At 36.3% G+C, this 27349-nt stretch overlaps 1 protein-coding gene across 1 annotated transcript in view; it reads right to left on the reverse strand.

Moving 5' to 3' along the window:
• DLC1 (DLC1 Rho GTPase activating protein) overlaps nt 1–27349 on the reverse strand; it is a 220654-nt gene that overhangs the window by 115496 nt on the left and 77809 nt on the right. Inside the window, exon 5 of the mRNA XM_084266827.1 lies at nt 11212–11245. Coding sequence (XP_084122953.1) covers nt 11212–11245 — 34 coding nt within the window. The remainder of the gene's footprint in view (nt 1–11211; nt 11246–27349) is intronic.

Here is a 27349-nt window from a genome sequence, read left to right on the forward strand (position 1 = left end):
GAACTAATTACTGCTGGATGATAGCTAAAAAATTAAAAGGCAAAAGTCCAAAATCATCAGGCCCATTTGTCTGTAACCAAAATAATCTTCATTTCATTAAATGTTCAAATGTAAGATGTTGAAGATAGTCAGAGCAATGGCAGAGAGAAGAGTTAGGTGAAAGCAGTTATTCAATCATTAAGATAGAATCTTTCTGTGACATATTTTCCACGCATTACAGGAGGTACTGCCCTTCCCAAACCTTATCTGGGAAGCAGGAGGCTAAAGGTGTTTCCACCAAGTAAGTCGTTTGATCATTAATTCATATTTGAATCCTCTAAGCAAGGACTAAACCCAAAAAAGTTAGTAGTAGGCAAAAGATTCCAAAATGAGTGTCTAATTGATCATCTCAATAAAAGGAAAGGTGCACCTCCTACTGTTGCTGGTTTCAAACAAGCCCTCATCCATGCTGTCTGCCAAGTTGTTCACAGGTCTTGTCTAGAAAAGTGGCATGGGTCAACACTACAGCAGGGAGCATGATAAGAAGTAAACCAGAGGAATAATGGCACATCAGCTCTCGAGCCCATATCCTGCATAGTTCCTTGTACAGATCTGCTGTGACTCAGTCCTTGAACGAGGTGCTCTCCTGTCCTCAGTGACTGGCTGCAGGATGGGGGTACTGCAAGTTTGATCATCATTTAACCCTCTGACAGTGCAGATGAAACAAACCCACATGACTCAGCCCAGAGCTCTTTTAAGAGTGGAAATTACTAGTTTTGGGAAGGACTTTGAGGTACTTTGGTTTTGTCATCATTGGATTTCTAAATCCATCTCCTGGATTTCTAAATGAGGAGGGAAAGAAGACTTGGAAGGAATTTTATAGCACTATATAAGAAACAACAATAAAGCAATATAAAAGTCAATGCTTCTGGTTGTCTGCACTGTATTGCTTTAGCTGTTAAAATTCAAATTTTAAGCAGTGCTGCTGCTACATGGAATGAGGCAGGGAGTTCTGGTGCTGGAGTGTGTCTCAGCAAGTAGTGCTGTGCTTGCTAAAGGCAGAGGGAAGTCTACAATAACAACACATTTACTTGTTTGTTATCTTGAACAACTACAATTTTCCATCCCAATTCAGTCTATTAAAACAATTGTCCATATGCCAAAATATTAGAAAGATGCTGATTTGGGTTTTTTTAAGTTGCTTTATTTTTAAGGGTTTTTTTTGTTCTGTCTAGGAAAAAAGGTAAGGAAGCTTAACTAACAGATCTCAGGAAATGAAATGATCACTACATCTTTAGTTGAACTGGAATGCACTTAAGAAAATGAGAGAGGTTTAAGTTGGAGTCATGGGAACTGGTGAACAAAGGACCAAAAACATGAAACCCCAACACAGATGTAGCAAAGATTTTCCAGATGTGGAATTCTTCCTATGGATCAGTAGAGTTAGATTAACTTACTTAAGCTATAATGATTATTTTGGGTTGTGGGGTAAGAGTATGGCTCTATGGCTCATTTCTTATCTCTCAGTCTTTTAATATAACTAAATGCAATTTATTTGCTGAAGATTTTTATCTATATTTTCTTTATGAAGAGACGTCTGTTTCTTATTCATCTTAGTTTCTCTAATGTGGCATACATTGCCTTTCTGGGAATGCCTTTGAGATGTACTGCAAAGATTAATATATGTAGCAACTTCTTAGGCTGAAATCTTTCTTGGTTAATTTTTCAATGTCTAGTTCCTCATTTGAAAACAAAAAAAGTTTTGATTAGAACTGTAATATACATATCCCTATATCATTACAGGTTTTAATATGGTCTTTGTTTATGTTTGTGTGTTTATATTCTCATGAGATACATTCATACTGTTTATTTGCTCTTTATTTACTGATCTTTGATTGATTTATGCAAATTTTATTATCCCTCTAATTATTGCTAGATTTTTTTCTAACACGTGGAGAACTTTTTCTGTTGTTGTGTAAATTATAGAGTATTCTTAATTTGATGATGGATAATTGGTTGCCTGGAGGAAATACATGCCTCTCAAAACAGAAGACTGTTTCATTTAATAAAATTATATCCAGTGTACATAGAAGAGCTGAATATTCAATACAATTTTACTACAAAATATAATTTCTGACACATTAAAAAATAATTCAATATTTGAATACTGGAAATGCTACAATAGTAATTTGACATCTTGGGCAAATTTTGAATTGGTACATAGAGTGTTCTGATTTTTGTAAGATTTACCCAAATCATTGGTAGGCCAGTCATTAATTTAAGTGAGGAAAAGGTTATACTAATCAGTTTTTCTGTCATTAGTTTGTCTAGACTTTATCTGAACTGTGTAAAATTTTAGAGTCCACAATATACTGAGGCAAGGAGCCCAGTAGTTCAGTTTAGCATGTGTGAAGAAATGTCTTACCCCCTGTTTGTTTTGAATCTGCCACCTCCATTTGATGTCCTCTTATTCTTTAATGGGAAGAGACAAGCAGTTGCACATAATGTCAAATGGTAATCAGCACAGAGAAATCAAACATGGGTAACTGTTGTACCAAGAGATCAAAAAAAATGTTGCTGCAGTTACATACAGGCCTATCATTGCCAAGGATGGTTCCATTTCAGGAAGACACTTTCCCTCCAGGCATACCTAATCCAAAGTGTGCTTGTGGGTGTCTCTCACCTGAGTTTTCAGCATGTCCTTAGAGGAATGTAAATAAGCATAACTTCTCATCAAACATCAAAGAGCTCTCTCTTTTCCCTAAGGATTTGTGAAAAGGAGCTTTTTATTCTAATAAAAGAGAAGTTTAAAGTGTGCATGTAAGTACCTAAAATATATAAACAACAAACCCTGTGGGGTTTTTGTGAAGTAAAGCCCATCTCCCAGGTGATCTGAGACAGAAACCATTTCTTGCCCTTTTGTTACAACTGATGCAAGAAGAGAAGGAAGTGTGTCAGGATTACTTTTAAGTGCTCTAAGCTCTTCCTGTTAAAGATGATTTAAAATTGTTCAGCTCCTTGGTTCATCTTCGACAACTCTGGAAAAACTTATCAGTTTAAGTCCTATTTTCATATATGAACACGGGAGCATAATATGGTCTTACGGAAGTTTTGAATGTTGTCTAGGAACCCAAAGAAGTAAAGAAAAGCTTAAGAAATTTTCCAGAAATTACTAGGTACTTTCACAATTCTGTGCCATGTGCAGATTTTACTGCTCAAAGGTAATCTTTACTGGGAATCAGTATACAATTAGCAGGTATCACCACAAGAAAGCCTGATTTTCATCTTCAAGTACCTAAATAAATATGAAAATGTAGCCAAAAGTTAATTTTAATATTTGGCTCTGGGAACCTCAGCTTTTCAGAAGCTGACTCTATTTCTGGACACTGAAACAGACACTGAAAAAGAAAGCCCGTCACCCGATTTCCAAGTCAATAGTCACATCACTACTTTGGACGTCATGGTCTAATGATTACATGTCAGTATCAATCACGACCAAGTGAACTGGTTTATGTTTCATCTGAATCAACACAAGCCTTTACCACAAACCCAGTCTGAAGAAAAAAAGCCTAGAATAATTCCATTAACTTATCACTATTCCCTGTTATTCTTGTTATAGCCAAAAAAAGGAAACAAAGAACAACCTGTTCATGTTTGCTTTGATTTAAAAGCTATTTTGTTCAGACACTACCTCTTTTAGAATGTTTCTGATATCCAATAAAATAAGAGAGCACCATTTGTGCTGGGTAATATAAATGTTCCCAAGCCACTGCATACTGAAAACCAATTATATTATAATATGCTGAGTACCAGTTTACAGTCTGTATGGTGCTGTTCTAAAATGTGAGCACATTGTAATGTAATATTAAATTGAATTTGCTGAAAGTAGAAAATTCACAAGCATTCTACTATATTTTCTGCTTTCATGACAAAAAGCTCAGTCATGAAACATTGTTTCCCCCAATATTTTTGTTAGCAACTTGGGATTTTACAGTTTGTAAGGGTTGATAAATAAATTATAAAAAACTGTCTGGAGAGCAGGTCTATGGAAAAGGCCCTGGGGTCTTGGCACACAGTGAGCTGCGCATGAGGCAGCAGTGTGCCCTGGCAGCTATGAGAGCTGGCAGCATCCTGGGATGTATCAATAAGATGTAGATGGAGGGAAAGTATTACCCCCCCTCTATTAAGTGCTTTTTTGATCATATCTGCAATACTGAGTTCAGTTTCAGGATCCTACCAGTACAAGAAAGACATCTGTAAAATGGACGAAATCCAGGGGAGGGCCACCAAGCTGGCCAGGGTCTGGAACACTGAGGCTGCAGAGTTTGTTCAGCCTGAAGAAATAGATTTTGGTGTCTTACCAGCAGCTCCTCACCACCTCACGGGTGGGCAACAAGAAGATGGAGCTGAGTTCTTCATATTGTGCATGTGAGGATGACAGGAGACAACAGGTATAAACTGAAACTAGAAAGGATCAAACTAGTTGCAAGTACAACAGTGAAGCAGGTAGCCTACACAGAATGTAGAGGCTCCAACCTTGAATGTTTTCAAAACTTGACCGGGTATAGTCTTATGAGAGTAAACAAATAAAGAAATCAACATTCAATTGCTCATCATAGGAATATAAAGGACTGAGGTACTGCTTGTTTCTCTAAAGTGAATACCATTTATGTTTGTTGAGGAAATATTTAAAGTTGTTTCCCCAATTAGCACAATCAAGGAATCTATAAAAATTTCATAGCTAAACATGCATTAAAGTGTATAATCTAGATGGATTTCATGTAAAAATAATGGCCTATCCTTATTATTAGCCCAAAATAATTTGGTTAAGATTTTCTCTCTCAGTATTTTAAAGATCAAAATAGGTGAGATTAAATTAAAGTACTGAAAAAAATTTTTTTTGAGCATAACAGCAGCACATTTTGATTTAGAAAGCCCTTTTAAAGAGACAAAACAAAACCAGGTCCATCCTGTTGGCCCATACAAATGCAGGTGGAATAAGAAAACTGTAGCTGGCTAAACATTTAAGAATTTGATACACAAGAGGTTCTGTTAGTTTTTAGATACTTCAGACGTCCTTTAACATTATGCAATGATTTCATGGAATTTGTTTTAGCCTTCCAGAAAACACCTGTTTTCCTGTTCAAGCAGGTTACCTGAATGTTTGTGTCCTTCTTCAATGGTATATAACCTTGACTGCTGGCTCCCCCTCAGAGCACATACCCACTACTTGGCCCAACTTGTTTTTTAAGACTTAAGAAAATAATATACAAAAGACATTCATGAGGAGTTTTAGGGGCCATCTAGCTTGCTGTATGTTAAGCATGTTTTTATGTGGCCTTTCAGAGGAAAGCTGCAGTCTCAGGATCTACTGTTTACTCCAAAACCCGCCGAAAGTGGCCATAGTTACTTTAAGGTAACAAGACTTGGCTGCACAGAGTGCTATGTGTATTTTAAAGTTTGTGTGTTGATAGTCACACACATGCAGTGAATACGGTGTGACTTTTAAAAGTGAAGTAATGTATTTGGAACAACAACTGTGGTAGTGTGTGGTTAATAAGCCACTAAAAATCAGATACCAAAAATCATGACATCAGCCATCTTACTGCTTATAGAATAAAATAAAGAAAACACAACAACTAAACATCATCAGGAATCTCGGCAGGAAATGTCAAATATTGGTTTCTATTGACATCACAAACTTTTGTTTTAGTAATGAATAAAAATATATCTATTAGCATCTATTAGTATTTGGCAGACATCTATGTATATTCTGGAATAGTTTCTGTAACTGTTTTTTAATATGACAGACTGAAGTGTGAGTTCTCACCTGACATTTTTATTTAGAAAGAAAACAGCTACAACAAGTTTTATAAAGCTGTTGTAAGATCAGCAGTAAAAGAAAGATTGCTGCACTGGGAACTGGTACTTCATACTAAGGTTTTGCAAAAAACCTAACAATACTATTCTACTAAACCCAGATACAATATTTTTAAAAAAGGAACATTTCATAATTCATTTTGCCCAGTTTATTCCAGAACACTGGCTAGAGATATTGTAAAGCAGCCAGAAAACTAGTAGCTGTGCCAATTAACTTCTATTTCTTTCCAGTTTATGTGGAAACTGATATCCTGTAGCCAAATTAAATTTTTTAATGTTTGCTCTAGGTTCAAAATAATTTATGTGTGGATGAAACTTTAACGACTTTATGAAAACAGCATCCATTGGATACTGCTCATAGAAAAAGACTGATTTCTCTGGCTCTGGAATGTGTTTGCAAAATATAGTGGAGTTTCTCTTTTATTTTTTTTTTTCCTTTTTGATTAGAGCTGCAGTTAAAAACACTGAAATTAAAAGACTTCTACCTAGTTTGCCAAGCATTTGGTTTTTCTATGTGCCTTGTTTAATGACAATGAACCTGTAGCTACTGAATTTTCAAGGTCCTCCCACTGCAAGTTCTCACAGATGCTCAACCTGCCTTGTCATCACTCCATCACCTCCTGTTCTGCAGCTTATCTCAACATGGGGCCAAGCACCAAGTATCCTCTGCTGCCCAAAACTGACAATTAGAGTCTATGAGAGGAAATACCCTGCCAGTAAGGTCCCTTTTATCATCTGTGTATTTGTCTTCCTTGTGAATGAAAGGCATCTGGGGACATTAACACTAAAGGACATTGAGTCTGTACTTTATTAAATAGCATCTTTACCAGAAATCTGGAGGAGATGCAGAAAATAAACCTGAGACTTGTTCACTGCTAAACTCATGTTGTAATCCTAACACCAGGGAGCTTTCAAACATTTTACATGTGCTGGCAATCCAGTGAAGCTGCTGTCTTCGACTGGGCTTAATGCTTTACTGTCTTGTTTGCTTGCTGGTCACCAAAACACAGACAAGAAACGGGCTATCAAATCTGTTCTACTTCATACCAAAGGTTGACACTTCTATTTGTGCTGAATCACAGAATCATTAGGTTGGAAAAGACCTTTGAGCTCATCAAGTCCAACAGTACCTGTCTTCTACTGAACCATATTCCTAAGCACCTCACCCACCTGTCTTTTAAATACACCCAGGGATGGCGACTCAACCACCCCCCTGGCCTCCCTGAAGTAGACCTCTCTAACCTAGTTACTTAGATTTACTCAAAGACATTGCCTGCTTTTTTTTTATAGTATAGCTTTAAAGCAAGAGGGAACTTTTTGGTGAAATCATGAAAGTTCTTGAAAGTGTGTTCAGTTGTTAGTCTCATACAGAATTTTTACTGCTACAGATGATTTAAAAAACCCCAAGTAACAGTACTCAAGTCACGTGTTCTGTGTTTTGGGGGGGGGGGTTGGGATTTAATTGATCAAAGTTTTTACTTAACCAAGATGTAGTACTTAATGACTTAAACTCCCTTATTTTAGTTTTAGAGCAGCAACTTTTCTAAATATGTGTTCAGCCAAAACACGACAGGACATTTTTTTTATGCAAGGGAAAAATTTATTTCTTACAATGCTGAACATTATGGACCAATGGTGTTAATATTTATTTAGAGCTAGACTAAACCTTCTGCCCTGTTTACATGATATCACATAGTTTCATCACCTCAAGAGAAATAAGCTGTGCTAGTCCCTGACCAGATGTGGATATTCACTCTACCCCTCCTGCTGGCTCTGTTGTAGCAATGTTTCTAAGTCATAGAGTTCACTATTCCCTACAAATATTTGAGGATAAATTGGGAAATAATGAAGTAGGTCCACAAAGAGACTTAGGCAATACTTCTAATATTGATCTATAGTCATTTCACCTTTGGTTTGGGAACACTGCTCTAGAAGCTGAAGTCAGCCCTGAATTAGGTACCTCACAATAGGTTCATTGTACTGAATATTGGTATCTATATTAGGAGCTGTCTTGACTCTACAGTTTGTGGAGAGTTAGCCAGCACCATTCGTGAAGTCTCATGTGTGATTCACACCAGCAAACTATATGCTGACCAGCATTCATATGCTGATTACTTTTCAACTATAAATGAACCCAACACCACTAACTCTGACACAGACTCCTTCATTATTGACAGGTAAGTTGACTTCCTGCATCCCTCAAATTTCTTCATAACTCAGGAACAGATTTTGAGAATAAAAAAAGTCACAATTATCAACAATAAATAAAGGCATGGGAATACATAACTTACTCAAAAGGTGGATGAAAAACCTCTTTTGAACCTGGTTGCTGGCCTGCATTCATGATTTAGGTGCTGACAGTCCCTACCCTGAGTCATTCATCTCTTGAATCGAGCCATCGTTTTTCCTGACTGTGCATGTTGCTTGATCATAACTTCTGCCTTAAAAAAGATTTCTTTCTTTCAAAAGATTTCTTTTCTTCATCATTGCCAGAAATGTCAACAATATTGAGACTTCTTAAAAACCCATTTCTCAGAAATAGCTGATGCCACAGTACATCGTTTGCAACACCCTAATTCACACAACTTGAAGCAATAGTGTACACAGTTAGGCTTGACTGATGTTCTGCTCAAGACACTGATCATTTATAGATTTTTGCCAAAAGGGACTATGCAATTGCAGGTTTTACTGCACTTTCCACTGTAAAAAATATAATTAACTGGTTATGGAACTCTTGAGTTATTGACAAAAGTAGCAATGTTTTCAAATTATGTTTGGCTGTCTAAAAATAGCATGTATGCTTTTTAGTTTGGGGTTTGTTTTTCTTAAGTACACCATCTGAAAGTTTGCATTTGATGTAGTAAAAATTTACTGCATTTTGGAAAAAATACAAAACTGATAAAATATTTAATTTTAAGGATTAACAACTGCTATGAACGTAATCAGTAATGTGTGAATTTCTAAGCTGTTTCAACAGCTCAGTCCATTTAAGGATCTAAATGTTTGGTTGCCTATAGGAAAATTTGAAAGTATCCAAGTATCTTGAGTCTAGAGAATAGAAAGTCTTGTAAAAACAGGTTTTTATTTCTGTATATTGAATTTGTGATCCAGAAACACTGAATTAACACCCTTTCTACTTTCTTGTATTTCTCATTCCAGCCCCAGATGAAACCAAATATTAAATAGAAAAAAGTGAGCTACAAGAATTTATTACTTCAAATCCTCGAAAATTTAAAAGATATTTGAACAGATATTTTCAGTGCATTTTAATGCTATCCAATTTATTTACTTACCATGGTATTAGCATTGTCAATAGTAAAATCAACAGTTTTAATTTTCTGTAATATATTTTAGTCTGTAATAATATAGAGGGAGTTACAGTGTTGGTAATTCTGAGTAAGTATCACAATTGTTATTTGTTTTGTTCCCTTACAGCAGACATTGAAATACGCAATTTTCAAGGTTTTCATGCTCTACTTAAGGCTCTGTCATTCATGAATCCTATACAAAATCTTTTATCTGGTAAAGTCTAAGCAGCAACGATCAAATGGCTAGTTAAATTGAAAAACATGAGACCTCAATGACTGAATCAAGATCCAATCACATTTGAAAAAAATAGCAATAGCTACCCCTAGAACCAAGCAACATCAGTCAATAGGCTTGATTGAAATAATCATCTCCCTAATGCATGTTTAATAATAACAATAACAATAGCCTTCTGAGCTGCAAACTCTTAAACAAAAGCCAAAACCAACTGAAAGGATACCACACTTCCTCAGCAAACTGACTCCACACAGTAATTAGTTCCACCTAATATTCTTAGCACTAAATGCACTTATTTCCACAAAAAAGACCAACCCCAAACCCACAACACTGGGCAGGAAGGAGGAGGGGAGAGACAGACTCATATGCATATGCACAGGTTATGAAGTGTATGTCAAAACCAAATTTATTTCATACTGTCACCCACACTGACGTGCTGGGTAGTTTCGACACTGAAGAACAAGCATAGAGCTTTGAGATTTATTTCTGGTTTTACAAGCTGTTAGCTATGGCAAACACTTGCTGCAGCTCTATTCCTCTAACATAAAACATCTCTGTGCTCTGAAGATTTTTTAATGATTTTCAGATAGCTTTTAATCTTGAATGATACATAATTGATAAAGATGTACAAAAACCTATAGTGTGTCCTGGCTGCCTGCCAGAGTATTTGAAATTAACTGCAAATAAGATCACTTATAATCAGTTTGCATGTTTGGATGCAATTTAAAGGGTTTGGCCAAATATGAACTGTCTCAGAAAAAGAAATAGCAAATAATATCACCTGTGAAATCTATAAAGAAAATGGTTATTAAATATGGTTCACAGTTTGAGATTTATGAACTTCAGCAGCTAAAAGAACAACATCCTGATCAGACAGCTCCATAGCTTTTACAGCATTGATTAGCTCAGTGGATTTTCTCTCGAAACTTTTTTTCTAACTTATTCCTCCCTCTTAATAAGCAAAAGAAAACAAGTAATGCAAACCAAGATAATGCATGAAAACACCACCAACAAAAACCAGATATAATTCAGAATGCCATGTTGCATTTGGATACTTTGAGGCATTTTTTCAAGGTCTATTTGAAGTACAGTAGCAAGCTATCAATTAAAATAAATGATGAAGAAACCAACAGAAATTCTAGAGATCTATAGTGGTAGGAATAGAGCATTGCCTAGCACTTATCACAACAATACATCCATTTGACAGTGTCCAGCAGAAAATCACTAATAGATTTCACATACCAACACTAGATTATGTATAGAGTTCAGAGAATATATAACAGAACAGAAAAAAACCCAAGCCTTCAAGTATTCTGTCAGCACTTAGCCAAACTAAAAACTATCATCACTAGTGAAAAAATCCAGCTAATCAAAATTTCCTGCCATACTTGAAAGACACAGTAAGGTTCACACTAAGTCATCAAATTGCATGGACTTCAACAAACCCATTGGCATCCATGTTTGCTAATTGAGACATCAAATAAACCAAAATAGATTGTAACACCAAGTAAAAAGTTAATATCTAGAGGAATATTGACATGTAGGAGCCAGCTGCAATTCAACCAGATACTTTGTGGGATAATTTCAAATATCTATTAGTATCACAAGAAATCTGGGCTAATTTTCAGAACGAGAAAATATCCTATTCAGTAAACTGCAAGCAATCTTTACACAGATGCTTGTCAGGTCTGTAACCCTATACATTTGAAACCCCACAGTTGAAGCTTGTCTTTTGTCACTTAGTTAAGTAATACTCTATTCCACAAAACAAATACAAGGAAATGAGAAAACAAGTAAATATTTACTCACCAGCCTTCTCCTTCTCTGAAATAACTGGCATAGCCTGGAAGACAAAAAAAAATACAAACCACTACTTAAAAACTAAGACTGTTAGAGAAGCATTTATAAAATCTTAAGGTAGATATTATGAGTGTCCAGAAAGTCTGGTAAGAACTGAGGTCTCACTGTGTTGAGCAGTCTGGAGAGAAACATTGAGTTCCCATTTGAATTATGAAACTAATTACTGTTAAAAAGAAAAAAAGGATTAGGAGAGAAGGGAGGAGATGGAGTTAATAAGGTATTCCAATGATGACATTTTGAAATAATCATCCTAGAATACATGCCCACAAAATTCCACTGGGAAATTATTGAATAATTCTGAAGTAGTGAAGGCTTTTAATTCTGAAAACCACGTGGCTGAACATGTGACTAAAATGTCAAATCTTTCCTCTACAAATCTCAAGTAGAGTTCTGTCATTGACTCCATATCATTAGGACTTGGGCTTAAATTTGTGTTGTTCTATAACATTTTGCACCAGTAATGCAAAGAAATCAATAATTTACGTAGTCTGAAGAAAATCATGCCAAAGAAACAATAAAATCACAGAATGAATCACGTTATCAGTTGCAAAGAAAAATCATCATGTACAGATTTTTAAAAAAAGAATTGATAAAATTCTGAAAATCAGTACATAATTTTCCTCTTTCCCAGACCTAAATGGTTACAACCGGCTAAGAAAATACGAACCACCCACCTGCCCCTCCCATCCCCTCAGATTCACTATTATCATTTGTCTGAGAAACAGTAGAAAGAGAAGCTTTTAAAGAAGAGAAGGTGAGAAATAAACAAACAGGAAAAGAAAATCAAACAGAAGAAGAAAGAACAAGGGCATATCAGTGTAAATCAAATGAAAGCATCAGGACAAAAGAAGGAAGGATGGTAACAGGTTATTATCACATTTTAATTTTCAGGTTTGTTAGCCATTAAAAAAATCAAATCCAAGTAAGGTGTCTTTTAGGACAACATTGAGGTGACCAGCAAGTGTCAGCATAAAAATCACAAGATACGTCATGGAAAAGAGAACAGTTTTGATGGGCACTACCTTTGTAAGACTTAAAATTCAAGGCCAAGATGAGAGATGAGCAGCTGTGATTCAGTGTACTGGAGGAGGGGGGGAGAGGGAAAGCAGTTGCAGGACTCCATGGGGATATAACTGAATGACAAGTACAGAATTTCCCTGGTGGCTTAATGACAGATTTAAATGGACTTTAATAATGTCCATAACTGCCATGTGAGTCACTGGTAGTGACTTTGGCCTGAATGAAGACTTCTGAATCAGCTCCCATCATCATTCATATCATCATGCAGATTTTTTTTCATATGAGGATATCACATTTTAAAACACTGTTAATCTTGCCATTTGTCATTTCAAGTTATTTCCTGCAAATATATAATAGTTCTAATTTGTGATCGCTAAAACCGTAAGTTCCAGACAGTTTAAAGGCAGACTGAGGTTTGCAGATAAAAGGCCTTTCTATGTTCCTGTCTTGTAGTAATTCATCAAGATTGATGCTGGAGTAACCAATGTGGATTATATAATCTGCCGAAAGTAAGAATTCTAAAACCAAGTCAGGTGCACAGAGAAAATAAAAGCTACTAGAGGATCTAGTGAAGTACATTCAAAATGATAGCACCACAGAGTTTTCCTAGAATACCTAGGAGGAGGACCTCATACAGAGGTGACTACCTGTCACTATCATTTGCCACTACTCCAGGTCCTACATAGTGCATTATGTAAATACTAAGATTCCTTTTAACGCCTCACATTTTTTCCTGATATCAGAATTAGCTCTTTTCCAGCAAAACATGCTGGAAGAAAAATCCTTCCTTTGCTTTTATAATTCAAAGACATAATTTTCTCTGTTTTCATCTTATTAACTGCACAAGAAAAAACCCTATAATATATTCAGAGATATTTTCAAATCCATGAATTCAAATTAAAAAAAACCCAGAACTCTAAAAAAGCCCTTGGAGTAACATCAAATTAATGAAAGTATTTTTTAATTTTAAGAACAAAATACTAAGCATATTTTAAAAAAATAAAATCAATATTCTTCTCATTGTAAGGGCTGCAATTAATACGAATGTTTGAGTCAGAACATAGCACTGTGGCATACATATAAATGCAGTACCCATTGTAACAGTTGGGAAAGACTATTTCCTTAAAATCACATCTATCACTAAGCATAATTCTTTATAATTTAAGAAGAACTCTCATCTATCTCATATTTTTAGCCAAAGGTTTAAATTTGTCAATTTTACAGAAAAATTGTAAATATTCTTATTTAAATAAAATATTTAATAAGGGTAAGGTCCTTGATTTAAAAAACAACCCAAACCAAAAACTATCCCCCCAAACTATGCTCTTTATCTCCAAAGAATAAAGACATCTTAGATGAAATTTTCAAATATGTCTTTTTTTAAAATAGAGTGTAATTCTGCCAAATCAAGACGTAAAATGAGGTAAAACCTCCATCAGAATGTTCTATTGCTGTTTAAAGGCTGAGAAAAAAAAATCCTAAATGCATATAGCTTTTCTTGAAAGTTTTTTAAAAAGTAAACCACAAGCAAATCTTGTTCACCAAGATCTCAGATAGTCCTACTATCGCTTCAGTTTTTTCTTAATACAGCTACACATTCTGCTTACATGCTGCCCGGTGGGAAAACACGATTGTTATGAGAAATGCTCTCATCTCCAGTACAGTTTTGAATTCACTGGAGACCTTCTTCAATGAGTTCCATATGTTCCAAATGAATTGCATTCCCAGGAAGTGATTTAACATTTCTGGCAATGGAGCAATTAAACCGGATTTTCCTGCTTGGCCAGATGGGTTCACTGTAACTTCACATTATTTCTTACTCTCCCCACAGAACTAAAGAGTTGAGCTAACAATTTCCACATGATTGGGTCACATGCATTAAAAAAAAACCAAGACAGGCACACGCCCTTTTTTTACACACCCCCCCTTCCCAGATCTCAACAGACATCCCCCAAAGTCAGGCTCCTCTGTATTTTTAATAGCACATGCTCTGAGGAACACCAAGAAAGAAAGGGAGAGAAGACGAAATCCCTATCAAAGCATTGTTGAAATACACTCAGGATTTTCTTTTAAACGATAGAATATGATTTTTAACCTAAGAAATTCTGACATGAAATATCATATTGAAAATTTTTGTATCATCCTTGCTGTAAATACATTGTAAAGTGCATTTAGGACACTATATAAAATGTTTGCAAAAATTATCAAAGGTATTTTCACAATTTTGACCAAAGTAAAAATATCCTTTTTTTTTTTTTTTCTTTTTTTTGAGCTTTATTTCAAACAGCAACCATTTGTTTGGGGCATGTGCAGTTTGACATAGCCAGTAGACATTCAGTCTTACCTGTCTGTAGTGCAAAGCTGTATTTTTTCAAATAGTGATTCTAAAACTGCAGGAAAAGCCATTATGAATAAATTTAAGGTAGCATTTTGCTTCCTTGCATTCTCAAAGCTTGAACACCTTTATGACAACTGAGTAATCTGCAAAGGGCTACAACAGATGGCAAAGGAACCAAAGTTCCAGTAAAGGGGTATGTGACATACAATTTCATAAATAAGGATCTAGTGGCATATATTTATTTTTGTAGTATCTGATAAAATAACTGGAGTGAGTCTATATTTCAATTCTGCAAATACACTATAGTATCTTTATATTAAGGCCATTAAATAATACACACTTTCCCCAGAATAATACACCTATGTTTGGCATGGGTTGGTGGGGTTTTTTTGTTTGTTTCGTGGGTGTTTTTTTTTTTTTAATTGCAGAAGATAAAGTGCATTTGGCATTACAGAAATCATATTTTCAGTGCTGTCATCCAACCATGACGGATATTCTTTAAAGCTATCGTAGAAGACTGTCAGCAAACAGCTTTTTTTCAGTTATGCATTTAAATTGACATGCTGGGAAATTTCCTTGCTAATAACCTGATACAGCTTTATTTGCAAGCATTCTCTAGAGTTTTGCCTGTGGAGATAATATCTTCTACTGTCCAGCATGAAAGTAAAACTCCAGGACACAGATTTGCATTTTGCCCAGGTCAGGCCCCACCTGGAGTATTGTGTCCAGTTCTGGGCTCCCTCGTATAAAAAGGAAAGGGGTCTCCCAGACAGAGTCCAATGGAGGGCTAAAAAGATGATTAAAGACCTGGAGCATCTCCCCTGTGAGGAAAGGCTGAGTGAGCTGGGGCTGTTCAGCCTTGAGAAAAGACGACTGAGAGGGGATCTAATGTTTATAAATATCTGAAGTGTGGGACAGAGGAGGAAATAGCCATCCTCTTTCTAGTGGTCTGTGGGGACAGGACAAGGGGCGATGGCCTCAAGTTGGAGCACAGGAAGTTCCGCACCAACATGCGAAAGAACTTTTCCACAGTGAGAGTGACAGAGCCCTGGGACAGGCTGCCCAGGGGGGTAGGAGAGCCTCCTTCTCTGGAGACATTCAAGACCTGTCTGGATACCTATCTGTGCAATACGTCCTAGGGAACCTGCTTTGGCAGGGAGTTGGACTAGATCTCTAAGGTCCCTTCCAACCCCTATGATTCTGTGATACTGTGATTTGAATAGAAAGGGAAAATCCAGCCTTCATAATAATTGTGAGTAGGTAACTGTTGCTGAGCTCAAGCTGTTATAAACCTCCCCCCTTTATTTTTGGAAGCACTTTTATGGTAATAACCTTTTGTTCCTGCAATTAAATATCACGGTTCTCATTTTAGTGGATCCTTCTATTATGCAAAACAGTTTTAGTAACTATCTCACTGAAATTATTTGCTTCAAGACCAATTCCATATTCTTATGCTAAAGAAGTGGAAGTACTAGGAAAAAAATCAACCCAAAAAACCAACCTCCAAAACTTGCAAACAGAAAAATGAATGTTGCACTTGGTTCTTAAATAGGATCATTGCCTGTAAGACCAGAAACATTCATGTATATCAAAATATATCCACATTGTCTGCTTTCTACTTAAATGATCAAAATACACAAACTTCTAAAATCCTGTAAAGAAGAGTAATCTATTCAGCTTCTGACAAGAAAGGAAGGAGGTAATAACACAATATACAATTACAAAAAAAGGACTAATGAACTGAATGACAGAGAAGTCTATTCTAGTAAACAAGGGCAATCATGTACCTGAAAACTGAGGTCAAAAATGCTCAAACAGAACACAACTTCTAAGCATTATGTAATTTCTCAAACAGTGTATGTTCTGTGTCATCTGGAATCTCTTATTTTATTTAGAAGGCATGCTCTAGTTTTCTTCACTTGAGTAAGTAGTTGTTAAAATTAACTGAGTCATTTTATGGAAGAAAGAATTCCCTAATTTCAAACCGCTCAGATGGTTTGAAATTAGGGAAACACTGCAGTGCACAACTGGGAATTTCCGCAGGCACTTCCCTATTAGAACAAAATATTGAATACATATTTCTAATGAATAATTACAAATTTTGAAGCCAAAGCCTTTAGTGTTAATAAATCCAATTAAGAGAGTAAACATGTAGAAAACCCTTTTGAAAAACAAAGTAAAATCATCTTTTGTTATTAACATCTAACTGAATTGCTATAGCAATTGTGTAGAAGAAAGACCAAGAATGATTGGTTTATCATTCAAAGGTTTTTTACAAAACATTATTACTTTAAACTTCTAATTTTCTAAAATAAGTTTTCGGTTCTCCAACTGTATAAGAAAGAAGAAAAAAACAAACCCATCAACTTTCAGGACAGACTAGATTTAGAAGGGGAATTTAACCAGGTCTTTCTTCTTTGTGGACTTTCATTTCACTAAAGATTGCAATTACTAGAACTGGAGCAGAAAGCAATCAAAATCCACCCAACAATAAAGCTGCATTAATTAACTCAATTTTAAAAAGAAATCAATGTCACATTCAGAGGTCTCTGGCTAAGTTTATAGCAACACAATGAATTTAGTTCTAGTGGAAGTACAAAGCTGTGCGCTTGCCTGCATATGTTCTCCTCCAGTCAGCTGTATGCATCTACCCAAAAAGTTTGTTTTCTGACTAGATATTTCTCTTTGCTTGAGCATGTTTATGCCATTGAGGTCATGCACAGAGACCCCTTCTAGTTAGTGCTGGATGGTTGGCAGTTCTCCTTCCACGAGGCACTTGCCAAGAGCCTGCACTTCGGGTGGTCTGGTAACTTAGTGCATCGTCGTCATTCAGCTGGCAAAGTGTGACTCTTGCTGGATTGGAAGTGCAAAACAAAGATGTAGAATTGCTGTATTGTGCTCTATTTGGTGTTATTACAGACTTTGCATAGAACATGGTAAGCTTCCAGTGCTCTGAAATCTGTCAGGAATCACATACAGCTGGGTTATACGACAGATAAGACAACAGCTTGTCCACAGCTTGTCCAGATCATTAATAGAATTTGGCCATACTAGAGAGTTCAGTTCTTTGTTTGTAGGGATGCGAAAGTCTTCAGCTGCAAATTCTTAAATCCCCTGAGACTTACCATTTCATGCTTTGTGAAACATGATTTTTAAAAAATTATCAATTCTTAGACCTCAGCTTATTTGCATATCAGGAGTAAAAACAAATGAGTAAACAAACTTCCCAGGAGCTCCCCAGATAAAGAACTGTGTTTCTGCAGGAACTGCTCTTGAATTACTGCAGTGGTCATACAGTACTTGAAAGAGAGGTAAGTGAAATTTTAGTTTAATCTTGAGGAACCTTTATATAGCTTTTGGTAGTAACAAAACCTGTGCTTCCTCCAGTTCCACCAAACAAATGTACCACTTCCCTAGAGAAACATGACTTGAATGTTAACACCCAAGCTGACATGAGACACGCTACCTCTAGAACTAGAGCAGCCCCAAGAGTGCTCATGCTTTTCATCAATCATCAGAGGTTCTATTAGGGTTCATTTACACATAGAGAGCTTTTTCCCAAGCTCAGAAGTCATTTGTTTAGCTAATGTTTATCTTATAAAACCTTTTACAATAGCAAACACGTCAATAAACCCTGAAACATTGGCAAAACTAAACTACTTGGGAACCAGAGGGCATCCAGCTCTATAATGCCGCAGTAAAAGATAATTAAAGTCTCATGTTTCCCATTTGTTTCAACATCATGTAACATCTACAAATGTGATTTTGCCTCAAAGCCCTTAAATCTGGGGAATGCTTCTACACAGCTGACAGGAATCCCAGGTGATTTCAGTCTTTTCTCCTTAAAACTTACAACCTTAAAATAAGTCCATGTTTCATGTAAATAAAAAATTCATGTGACGATAGAAAGCAAAATTTATTTCATGAAAACTCTTAAGTTACCAAATACTTGCACTTACTTGCAGAGCAAAAGGGGAAATGAAACCCAACAAGATCATGCCATTTCTGTCTTTCCCAAGCCACCTCAAAGAAAACAAAGGAGCACTTTACCCTTCATCCCAAGAAAAGCAAGTCACTCTTACCAATATTGAAGGTTGCAGATATAAAAACCAGGAAGCCCATCTCATTTCTGCAAGTGCTAAAGTCTATAGTAACGTAGGAGCTGCATATTTATGAACTAACTGATCAAGGTTAGCAATACAAATTATTTACATCTTTACAGATATGTAAATAGACAATCTGATTCTAATGATGTTTCTGTGAGGTCAGCCCAAATTCAATGGTTGATTGCTATCTACATTTTTTAATTCATCTTGATTCAGATCACACAGAGGTTAACAGCAGTAACATTATCTTTGCATTTCTTCAATGCTATACATGAAAGCTGGGTATCTAGGCTGATCAAAGAAGACCCTGCTGTGTTCAGCTTTATGTTCTGAAGAAGGAAGTCAGGTGTAGAGCATTACAGCAACCTATTGACACCTAGTGGGAAGGGAGCAACCATTGACATCTACTAACACTATCAACCTGCATGAGTTTGTGCTCTCGAATCTCTGCAGGTAATCCCAGCTGGCTACTCTTCCCACTTTAGGCAGCAGCAGGCTGCTTTAAGTGTTTAGAGTTCTCTCTCTAGCTCTCAAAATAAAAAAGCAAACACCAGGAAACTAATTTTTAAAACATGGTATGTATGCTTTGGCACAAGTCTTTGTGCTTAGTCTCATGTGAATTCAGTCACTGTGATATTACATTTGTTGCACCAGGTGGGAAAGGATCAAAAGCAGATCCCCAGGGAGGCTCTTGATCTTGAGACTTATCCAGGCATAGAAGAATAAATTACTACAAAAGCTACATCTTTTCTAGGATCATGAAACTATACTTTCTGCAGAACATCATAGTTCTTTGCTCAGGAAGCTGAAGAGTCACATAATAGTGATACTACTAATCATGAGGTGATAGAGAGAGGAGGAAGGTAGCATGTTGGATAGATTCAGTGATAGGCTTGGAAGAGTAAGTGGAGTGTTTTATTGTGGAAAAAATGGCATCTAATGTTGGAAATTAGCAGGTGTTATTACAGGGAGAGTAAGTGTCAAATTTCAGTGAGTTATCACCAAGTCAGCTGGATGTGATAATTAACATGGGTTTTTTTTAGTTGTTTACTAACTCATAAGGAAAAATAGATTAATGTAAACCACCCTATTTCACAAGAAGACAAATGGCAAAGAGTAGTAGTACACAAGAAGATTAATTTTGTCTTGGATAGGAGGAGGAGATAGAAAAGAGTGGAATAAACACTAAAATATGGTACCTGGATCTTGTTTGCTTATTTAACCATATTCTTGTAATGTCAATTTGTTTGTGCTCCAACATATGAGAGTAGTGAGTGTGAGCTTAAAAATCACCAAATACCAGTACCATGACCTCACTAAGTCAGTATCTCTGGAGGTCATCCAAGAGAAAGAGAGCCGACCAGTGATAGAACCCAGGGGAACAGTATGAATTTGAGACAGGAGAGATTTAGATTGCATACTAGGAAGAGGTTCTTTACTGGGAAGGTGGTCGGGCACTGGAACAAGCTCCCCAAGGAAGTGGTCACAGCACCCAGCCTGGCTGACTTCAAGAAGCATTGGGACATTGCGCTAAGTCCCATGCTCTGGCTTGGCTGGTCCTGTGTGGAGCCAGGAGTTGGACTTGATCATCCTTATGGGTCCCTTCCAACTCAGGAGATTCTATGATTCTATGACTGTGATTCTATGAAATGAGTTCTTTTCAGTACTCTCTGCATATGCAATTGTCAAAGTTCTGGGTGTCAGAGGCAGTAAAACAGAAATACATCTTTGAAAAAGTAAGAAAATTTTTTCACTCCATTCAAGAACTGTTTCTTTCATGATAATAAATTTTTTTAAAAAATAGGAAAGATATTGCTTATATGAAAGCAACCCTCTTTTTTCCAAAAGACAGAAAAAAGAAACAAAGATGTGTAATAAATAAAAATGTGAAGTTTCTTTGTCACTGGGAATGTTTTATCTCTTAAAAGAGCCTAAGGAAATGATGCAAAGTACTTTTTAAAATCCAAATATAACAATGAAGGTCCTAAAAAATAACTGAAGCCTTTAAAAAAAACTCTGTGGAAAACAAAACATTCATCTGCACAGCTGTTTTATGCTAAAATGCTTGTAATCAAATCCCCCTTTTTTGTTTAAGAAAAAAAACCCAACAACTGTGACCATTTCTATTTTAATATCTAAACTCTGGTCAAACTGAGTATGAAATTTTCTTTGCTCATATAACCAAAGGCTTGGTTCCTCTGGTACAGTTAATAAAGCAGAGAAATACATATTTCATAGTTTCATGGATATATTTACCAGCAAGAGTGCTACTCCAGAGCTGTCCTATGACCAATTCCTCTTACATTTCTTTAGGATCTTGCAACACCTTGCTTAACTCAGTAATGCCTGTGCTAACATTTCATACTACACACCTACATGGACACCCACCAGCTCAGACAACGCACACGTTTCTCATCTCTGGGCATCAGTCCCATTTTATGCCCAGGTACTATCTGTCAAGAGAGAGTTTTCATGTCATAAAAATCCAGAAAGCAATAGAAGTACTCATACATCTGGGAAGTTAAGCTCACGCTGCTGACACATTCTAAAAGCCTGGAAGGAAGAAGCAGTGTTCTGTAATTGACTGCAGGGGACGCTGGGTTCCATTCATCACCTTAAGGCTCAGCCATAAATGCTGCAGGTTACAGTTAGGGTGAGCTTACTGCATAGTTAAGACAAAAGGCTAATTATTACTTTTCCTAGAGTGAAACCACTGGGGATAGTCATGGTCTGGTATTAGAACAAGAATACTAGTTGGACAATCTTTGTGACTGTTACAAATATTACAGACACATTTTTTCTCATCTTTGAAATGTGAATACTAGTTCTTTACCATCAAATGGCATTTTTTGTGCTTTCAAGCACAGGAGAAAAAATTCTGCACAATATTCTGATTGTTCCATGACAGATTTTTCTATGAATTATCTCTACAGGTGTAGCATATTCCATTAACACATAGCAAAACAATCTCAAATTCTGAACATGTACACTTATTTCTTACGGTTGCTGAGGTGTTGGATTTTTTTTTTAATGTAAATGATCTAGTATGCTATGTATTTCTATAGCTTGCATTCCAGGGAGAAGGTCCATATTTTAACCCATTTTTTTCAGAGATTGTGATTGTTCGAATTGGTGGGTGTTAAAACACGATCATAAAAATGACGCTGCATTTTTTTATCTTAACAGGTATGATAATTTTCTATTCAAACCATAGCTAACCATAGCTGAGGAAGTACGTGCTCTGTCTGAAGAACCTTTATTTTATGGGACACTTAAATTTGGCAATATTCAATATTGCCATTCATTTATCTAACGTAAGTTCCAAACATTATTATTTTCTATAGATTTTCTCTTTCCAGTTCATGGGAAAAAAAGATTGTTATTGATACAGAGTACAATTCTGCTAAAGTCAGTAGGAACTTTGCCAGTTACTCTAGTAAGTGAAGGCTCAAGTGGACACTGCCTGACTCATAATCTTCCTGTCTAATCTGCCGTTTCCTTGGATATGCATAAAAGAGAGTAATATCTGCTATTGAAAGCCAGGATTTATATCAAACCTTTTATTAATTGTTACATTTACTATAAAGACAGCCATTTAAAGATCCTTCCTTTTCTAGAAGTTCTAAAATAGGTCTCCTTTCAGGATTATTTTATTTATTTATTTTGTTCTGTATTTTATTTTTGGTTTCTGCAGGCACTAAGCAAAGAAGTATCTCATTGACATCTGTGTTCCCACGCTATTCCCATGAAAATGTCCCTTAGGCTTGCAGACAGATGAACCACAGATACTGAGAGTAGTAAGTGAGTCCAATTTAGCAAAGTGCTGTGCATTTTCTGTATTTCCCCAGAATCATGCCCTAATAGTGCAGTTTCCTTCTGAATTGTTTCAACTTTCCCAAACTTTGTGTGGCATATTACAAAAATGTAGTTCACAGTTTCTAAGCTTTCAAAACTTTCCAGAGGGAACAGCACACAAAAGTCCAAGTACACTCTTGGCTTTCACAGCAATACCAGTCCCCTGAGGAGAGTTTGAATTATTCCATATTTTTGTTAAGGGGGACAAGAATGAAACATTTTCTGCAAAAATGCTTCTGACTGAATCTTATGTTCACAGTCAACTCTCCTAGACCCAGTATTTCACAAACATTTAAAAATATTCCTGACTATTAATGATGGTGAAAAGAACCTCAGAGCTACAAATGGTTTCACCACATGAGAAGAGTAGGTGTTTTTTTGAAAGCAGATAGTCCAGAGGCTTGCAGGGTAGATTTCTGACAAAATAGCTGTGTTTCACACGAAAAAGGTTTTTTGAAAAGAATTATATGACTAGGATAAATGTAAAATATAAAAGTTGAAATCCACCCACATTAGTCCATAATTTTAAATTTCAGAACTGCCACAGGAAGGGCAATGCTTTTTTTTCTAAAGAAAAAGGATTTTCTTTCTTGTGTCTTGGCAGCAAAGTAAGCAGAAATATGGCTTAGTGAAAATAAAACACCCTACCAACAAACAAACCACCAACACTGTACCAATCCTTCTGCTAGTGCCTGTTTTTCATCAGAAAGAATAGAAGAATGCATTACTGTTGACCACCCATGTACTTTAGACCTTCCAGACTCAATGTTTGCATGCTGAACTCAGTGAGGAAGGAATAGGCTGTGTATAAAGGAAGTAGCAAACATTCGCTATGTATCTCAAGACAGATGTAATGAAACTTCATATTTTCCTGTGTTTCAATTTAAGAATAAATGTGGTGATTACAGTGGAGGGTACTTATCACCTCGTGGCTGCTGAAAGAAAATAAACACCCTTAGTAGTCAGTACCAAAGAGAGTGAGAGAAAGAAACAAGCCAGCCTACAGATAAATTAGATCAAGATTTTTCATTGTGCCTTTTTTATGCGCATTTCTCCATGATTTTGTACTTCTAGTCTACTCAAAATCTAGACCATTCTGATTCCCTGATAGGCAAATACCCCTGACATCTGGGCTTAGGATGATTTGAAATGGAAGAACAGCCAAAAGAGCAGACCCAACAGGTTAGGAACTGTTTTCCGAAGCTGGATGTATTTCAACCTGTGAGGCTAAACAAAGTCTACCCAAACATGCTGAAAGAGATGGGTGAAGTGATGTCAGGATCTGTGAAAATTCATGACAGGCAGGGACACCCTCCACTAGACCAGGTTGCCCAAAGCCCCATCCAACCAGACTTTCAACACTTCGAGGGATGGGGCATCCCCAGCTTCTCTGGGAAACTTCTTCCAGTGCCTCATTACCCTTGTAGTGAAGATTTTGTTCTTCATGTCTAATCCAAATCTACTATCCTTTAGTTTAAACCCATTACATCTTGTCCTATTATAGCACTTCCTGATAAACAGTCCCTTTCCATCTTTCCTGTAGTCCCCTTTGGGTAGTAGAAGGCTGCAAAAAAGATTTTTGTGGAGGTTTTTCTTCCCCAGGCTGAGAAAGACCAACTCTTTTAGCCCATTTTTATAGGGGAGAGGCTTCAGCCCTCTAATCATCATCTATGTGTTAGAAGTTTTTGAGTGGTATAACTCATTTGTTTTGAGTTCCTAACTGTACCTGGAAGCATCTTTTAGATATAGGACAAAAATGTTTGAGAAGATGATGTCAAACACTGCTGAGCACAGTTCAGCAACTGTGTGAAAAGCAGCTCTGTAGTAAGTCTGAGGAAAAAGTTAAATTCTGTGAAAACTGGAATCAGTGGGATTTCACGGAGTCCCCAAAAATAACGAAGAACTGGGATGCTGACACACAGGGAACTTGTGGAGCTGAAATAGATTCTGCTATGTTTACTGACCATATTTTATAGAACTACAAAGTATAAGAATTACTTGTGAAGGCATCAAAGAAAGGCATAAATTCAAACTCGAAATCCAAGCAGGAAAAATATGTTGGCTGAAAGCATACCCTTACAGATAATGCAGATATATGACAGATTGTCTTTACTTTCCAGGGATGTCAAGGTAGCAAATAATGGCAGCAGAAGAAGGTGGTGTTGCCATAATTAGTAATAATAAATGTTCATGGTTTTCCAAGTGGTCTGAGATAAAAAGTGCACATAGCTTCAAAGCTACATGTTAACAGGACTAAATAATAAGCTTAATAAATACCACACAAAATACTACATATTTTGGCATTTGCTCTACTGATTGGTATATTCCTGAATATAATAAATATTCAGGTAAATAAACCTGAATATTCCTAACTGATGCACAGTAACCCAGTGTAGTCCTGAAATGCTGGCACTAGAAACATCCATTTACCTAGGTCTAGAGAAAAACAAAATTAATTTGTTTGTACATGGGAGAGAGCCTGACATATGAATAAATACACTGCAGCAAGTTTCCTGATTTTTTTTTCTCCTATGCTGAGAATTCAACAAAGTCATTAGGAAGGTGAGGCTAAGGAAAATATGTAGCAAGAGATTGTTTAATGCTTTATTACTACAAAGTGCACTTGCAGATAGCCTCCATGTTCAAGAACTGTCTTCTCTCATATGAAGATGTATAAAAGCTTCTGCAGCCACAGATTTCTGGGTGCTGCTGCAAATCTCAGTGTTCTGATAGTAGTTAAATTCTGTTAAGACCATCACTAATTACAAAATACTGAAATTTATCACACACAGTTATTCCTATTTCTTTTACCAGTTGTCTAACATACTTAAATATTCAAGGAGTTGAAGAATTTCAATAATGTTCTTTTTTCTTCTGGATTTTCTTTTTTGGTCTTGACTTTTTTCTTTTCTTTTTTTTTTTTTAAATAAAACAGCTCAAAATTTCCACTTATTTTCAGCTATTCTGAGCCTGGATACAATATCACAGAAATTGCATGAAACAAAGTACAACAGGGACAACTAGACCAATCTCTGTGCCTTATAGGTGATTATCTATCATCCAGTTCAAATAAATAATCTTCAGGAGACTAAAACCTTCAGGAGAGATTCAGGCTGTAGATCATAAGCCTTTGGCAGTAAGTTCATTTAGTAAAGGTGTACTTTGTATAGGACATTATGTCACCAGTTGTACCTGTAGAGTCCTCCTGAAGACTGGATTAGTATTGGGAGTATACGCTAAACAGGAAAGAAAAGAGTCTCTGTCACATCACTGCTCCTCTCTGCCCTGTACCCTATCTCTATTTGTGGTTAATACTGAAGAGAAAAATATAGCTGGTCCTTTGTCCTCTAAATACCTCTGACCAGCTAGGGATAATTATCCTATTCTGATGCTTAGAAGAGATGAAATGAAGTGTGAGGTTTTGTTTTAGTTCTTACTTTGCTGAAAAACTAAAGCAAGAAAGTGTCAGACACAAATCTCAATTTGTGCATAATCTCGGAGAGAAATGATTGTGCATGGGAACTACTTGAACAAGAGAGGCCTCTGCAACTATGTCATGCCTTTTGAAGATGACTAGGAAGCATGGATCCAGACTTGTTACACAGGCATTAACCTAATTTCTTTTTTTAAAGACTGAAAATGGTTCCAATTTCTGACCTATTCTAATAAACTCTATCAACAGTTAATTATCCTTTTGATATGAAAGTGAATGTTATTGCAAGGTTGAACTTTAATTGCATTCTGTAGCAAATGAATCTTCTTGAGCCTTTGCTGGCAAGACATTAAAGCCATATGCTCTTAGATATCTTTTCCACATTCCTGTATGCAGTTATCAAACCACTCATTATCCTTTGGGCTGATTCCCAAGTGCTTAGCAGGAACTGAAGATATGATATGCTATAAAAGCATTCACCTCTCCTGAAGTGACAAAATTAACCCAAATTCCATGTGTGAATATTTATTTAATTTGAACTACCTGTGGATAGATGAACTTTTCAAGAAATAATCTCTGAGCACAATCCCATGTAAAAACTCTGAAGAATTACAACTCTATCACAGGAATTTTGCTAATTAAATGTAAGGGAAATGAACGGGAAGCCTTCTTCAACATTGTCAAGACCTAAATTGTCCCTTAGATCACTAAAGACTTTTTCGCCTGATCTTTTCTTATTCAAAATGATAGGGCAATTAATGTTGCTTTCATCAATTCACTCTCATCTTTATTAGATAGATGCTTTACATGTTCAATCAATTTTAAAAACTGGTACTAAAATAGAATTTGAGGGAGTTGGTACCTTGGAGCCAGTGGAATGTACCCCTTTAAAATAGGGACATGTCATGCCAGCATCATGTTGTATCTCATGGGGAATGAAGGTGGAACTGTTGAGCTGCCTCACGTTCCAAGAGACTTTTACCACCTAGCTCACAAACGCAACAATAAGACAAAGCCTGTGTCCTGCTGCCAGCTATTAAAAGGAGTCAGAAAATAATTATCCTCCACTTCTTCTTGAGTAATAAGAGTAGATAAAAAGGGGGTAAAAATTTTGATATATTCTGCAGTGTTTAGTTAGAGGAGCTGTGTAAAAAGGAATCTCGAGCCTCTGTTTAAAATGTCTTCTAACATGCTCCAGTCTATGACAATGGAGGCACTTGCTATTCAACTCAGTACTGTAATGCAATAAATTTTGCAAAGCAATTTAAGATCTTATTACATTTAATTGTTTAATCTGTGTTATACTGACTGTGATGAACAAGCTCCCTATTACCT

This window comes from Gallinula chloropus (genome assembly GCF_964237585.1).
Source record: "Gallinula chloropus genome assembly, chromosome: 7".
NCBI lineage: Eukaryota > Metazoa > Chordata > Aves > Gruiformes > Rallidae > Gallinula > Gallinula chloropus.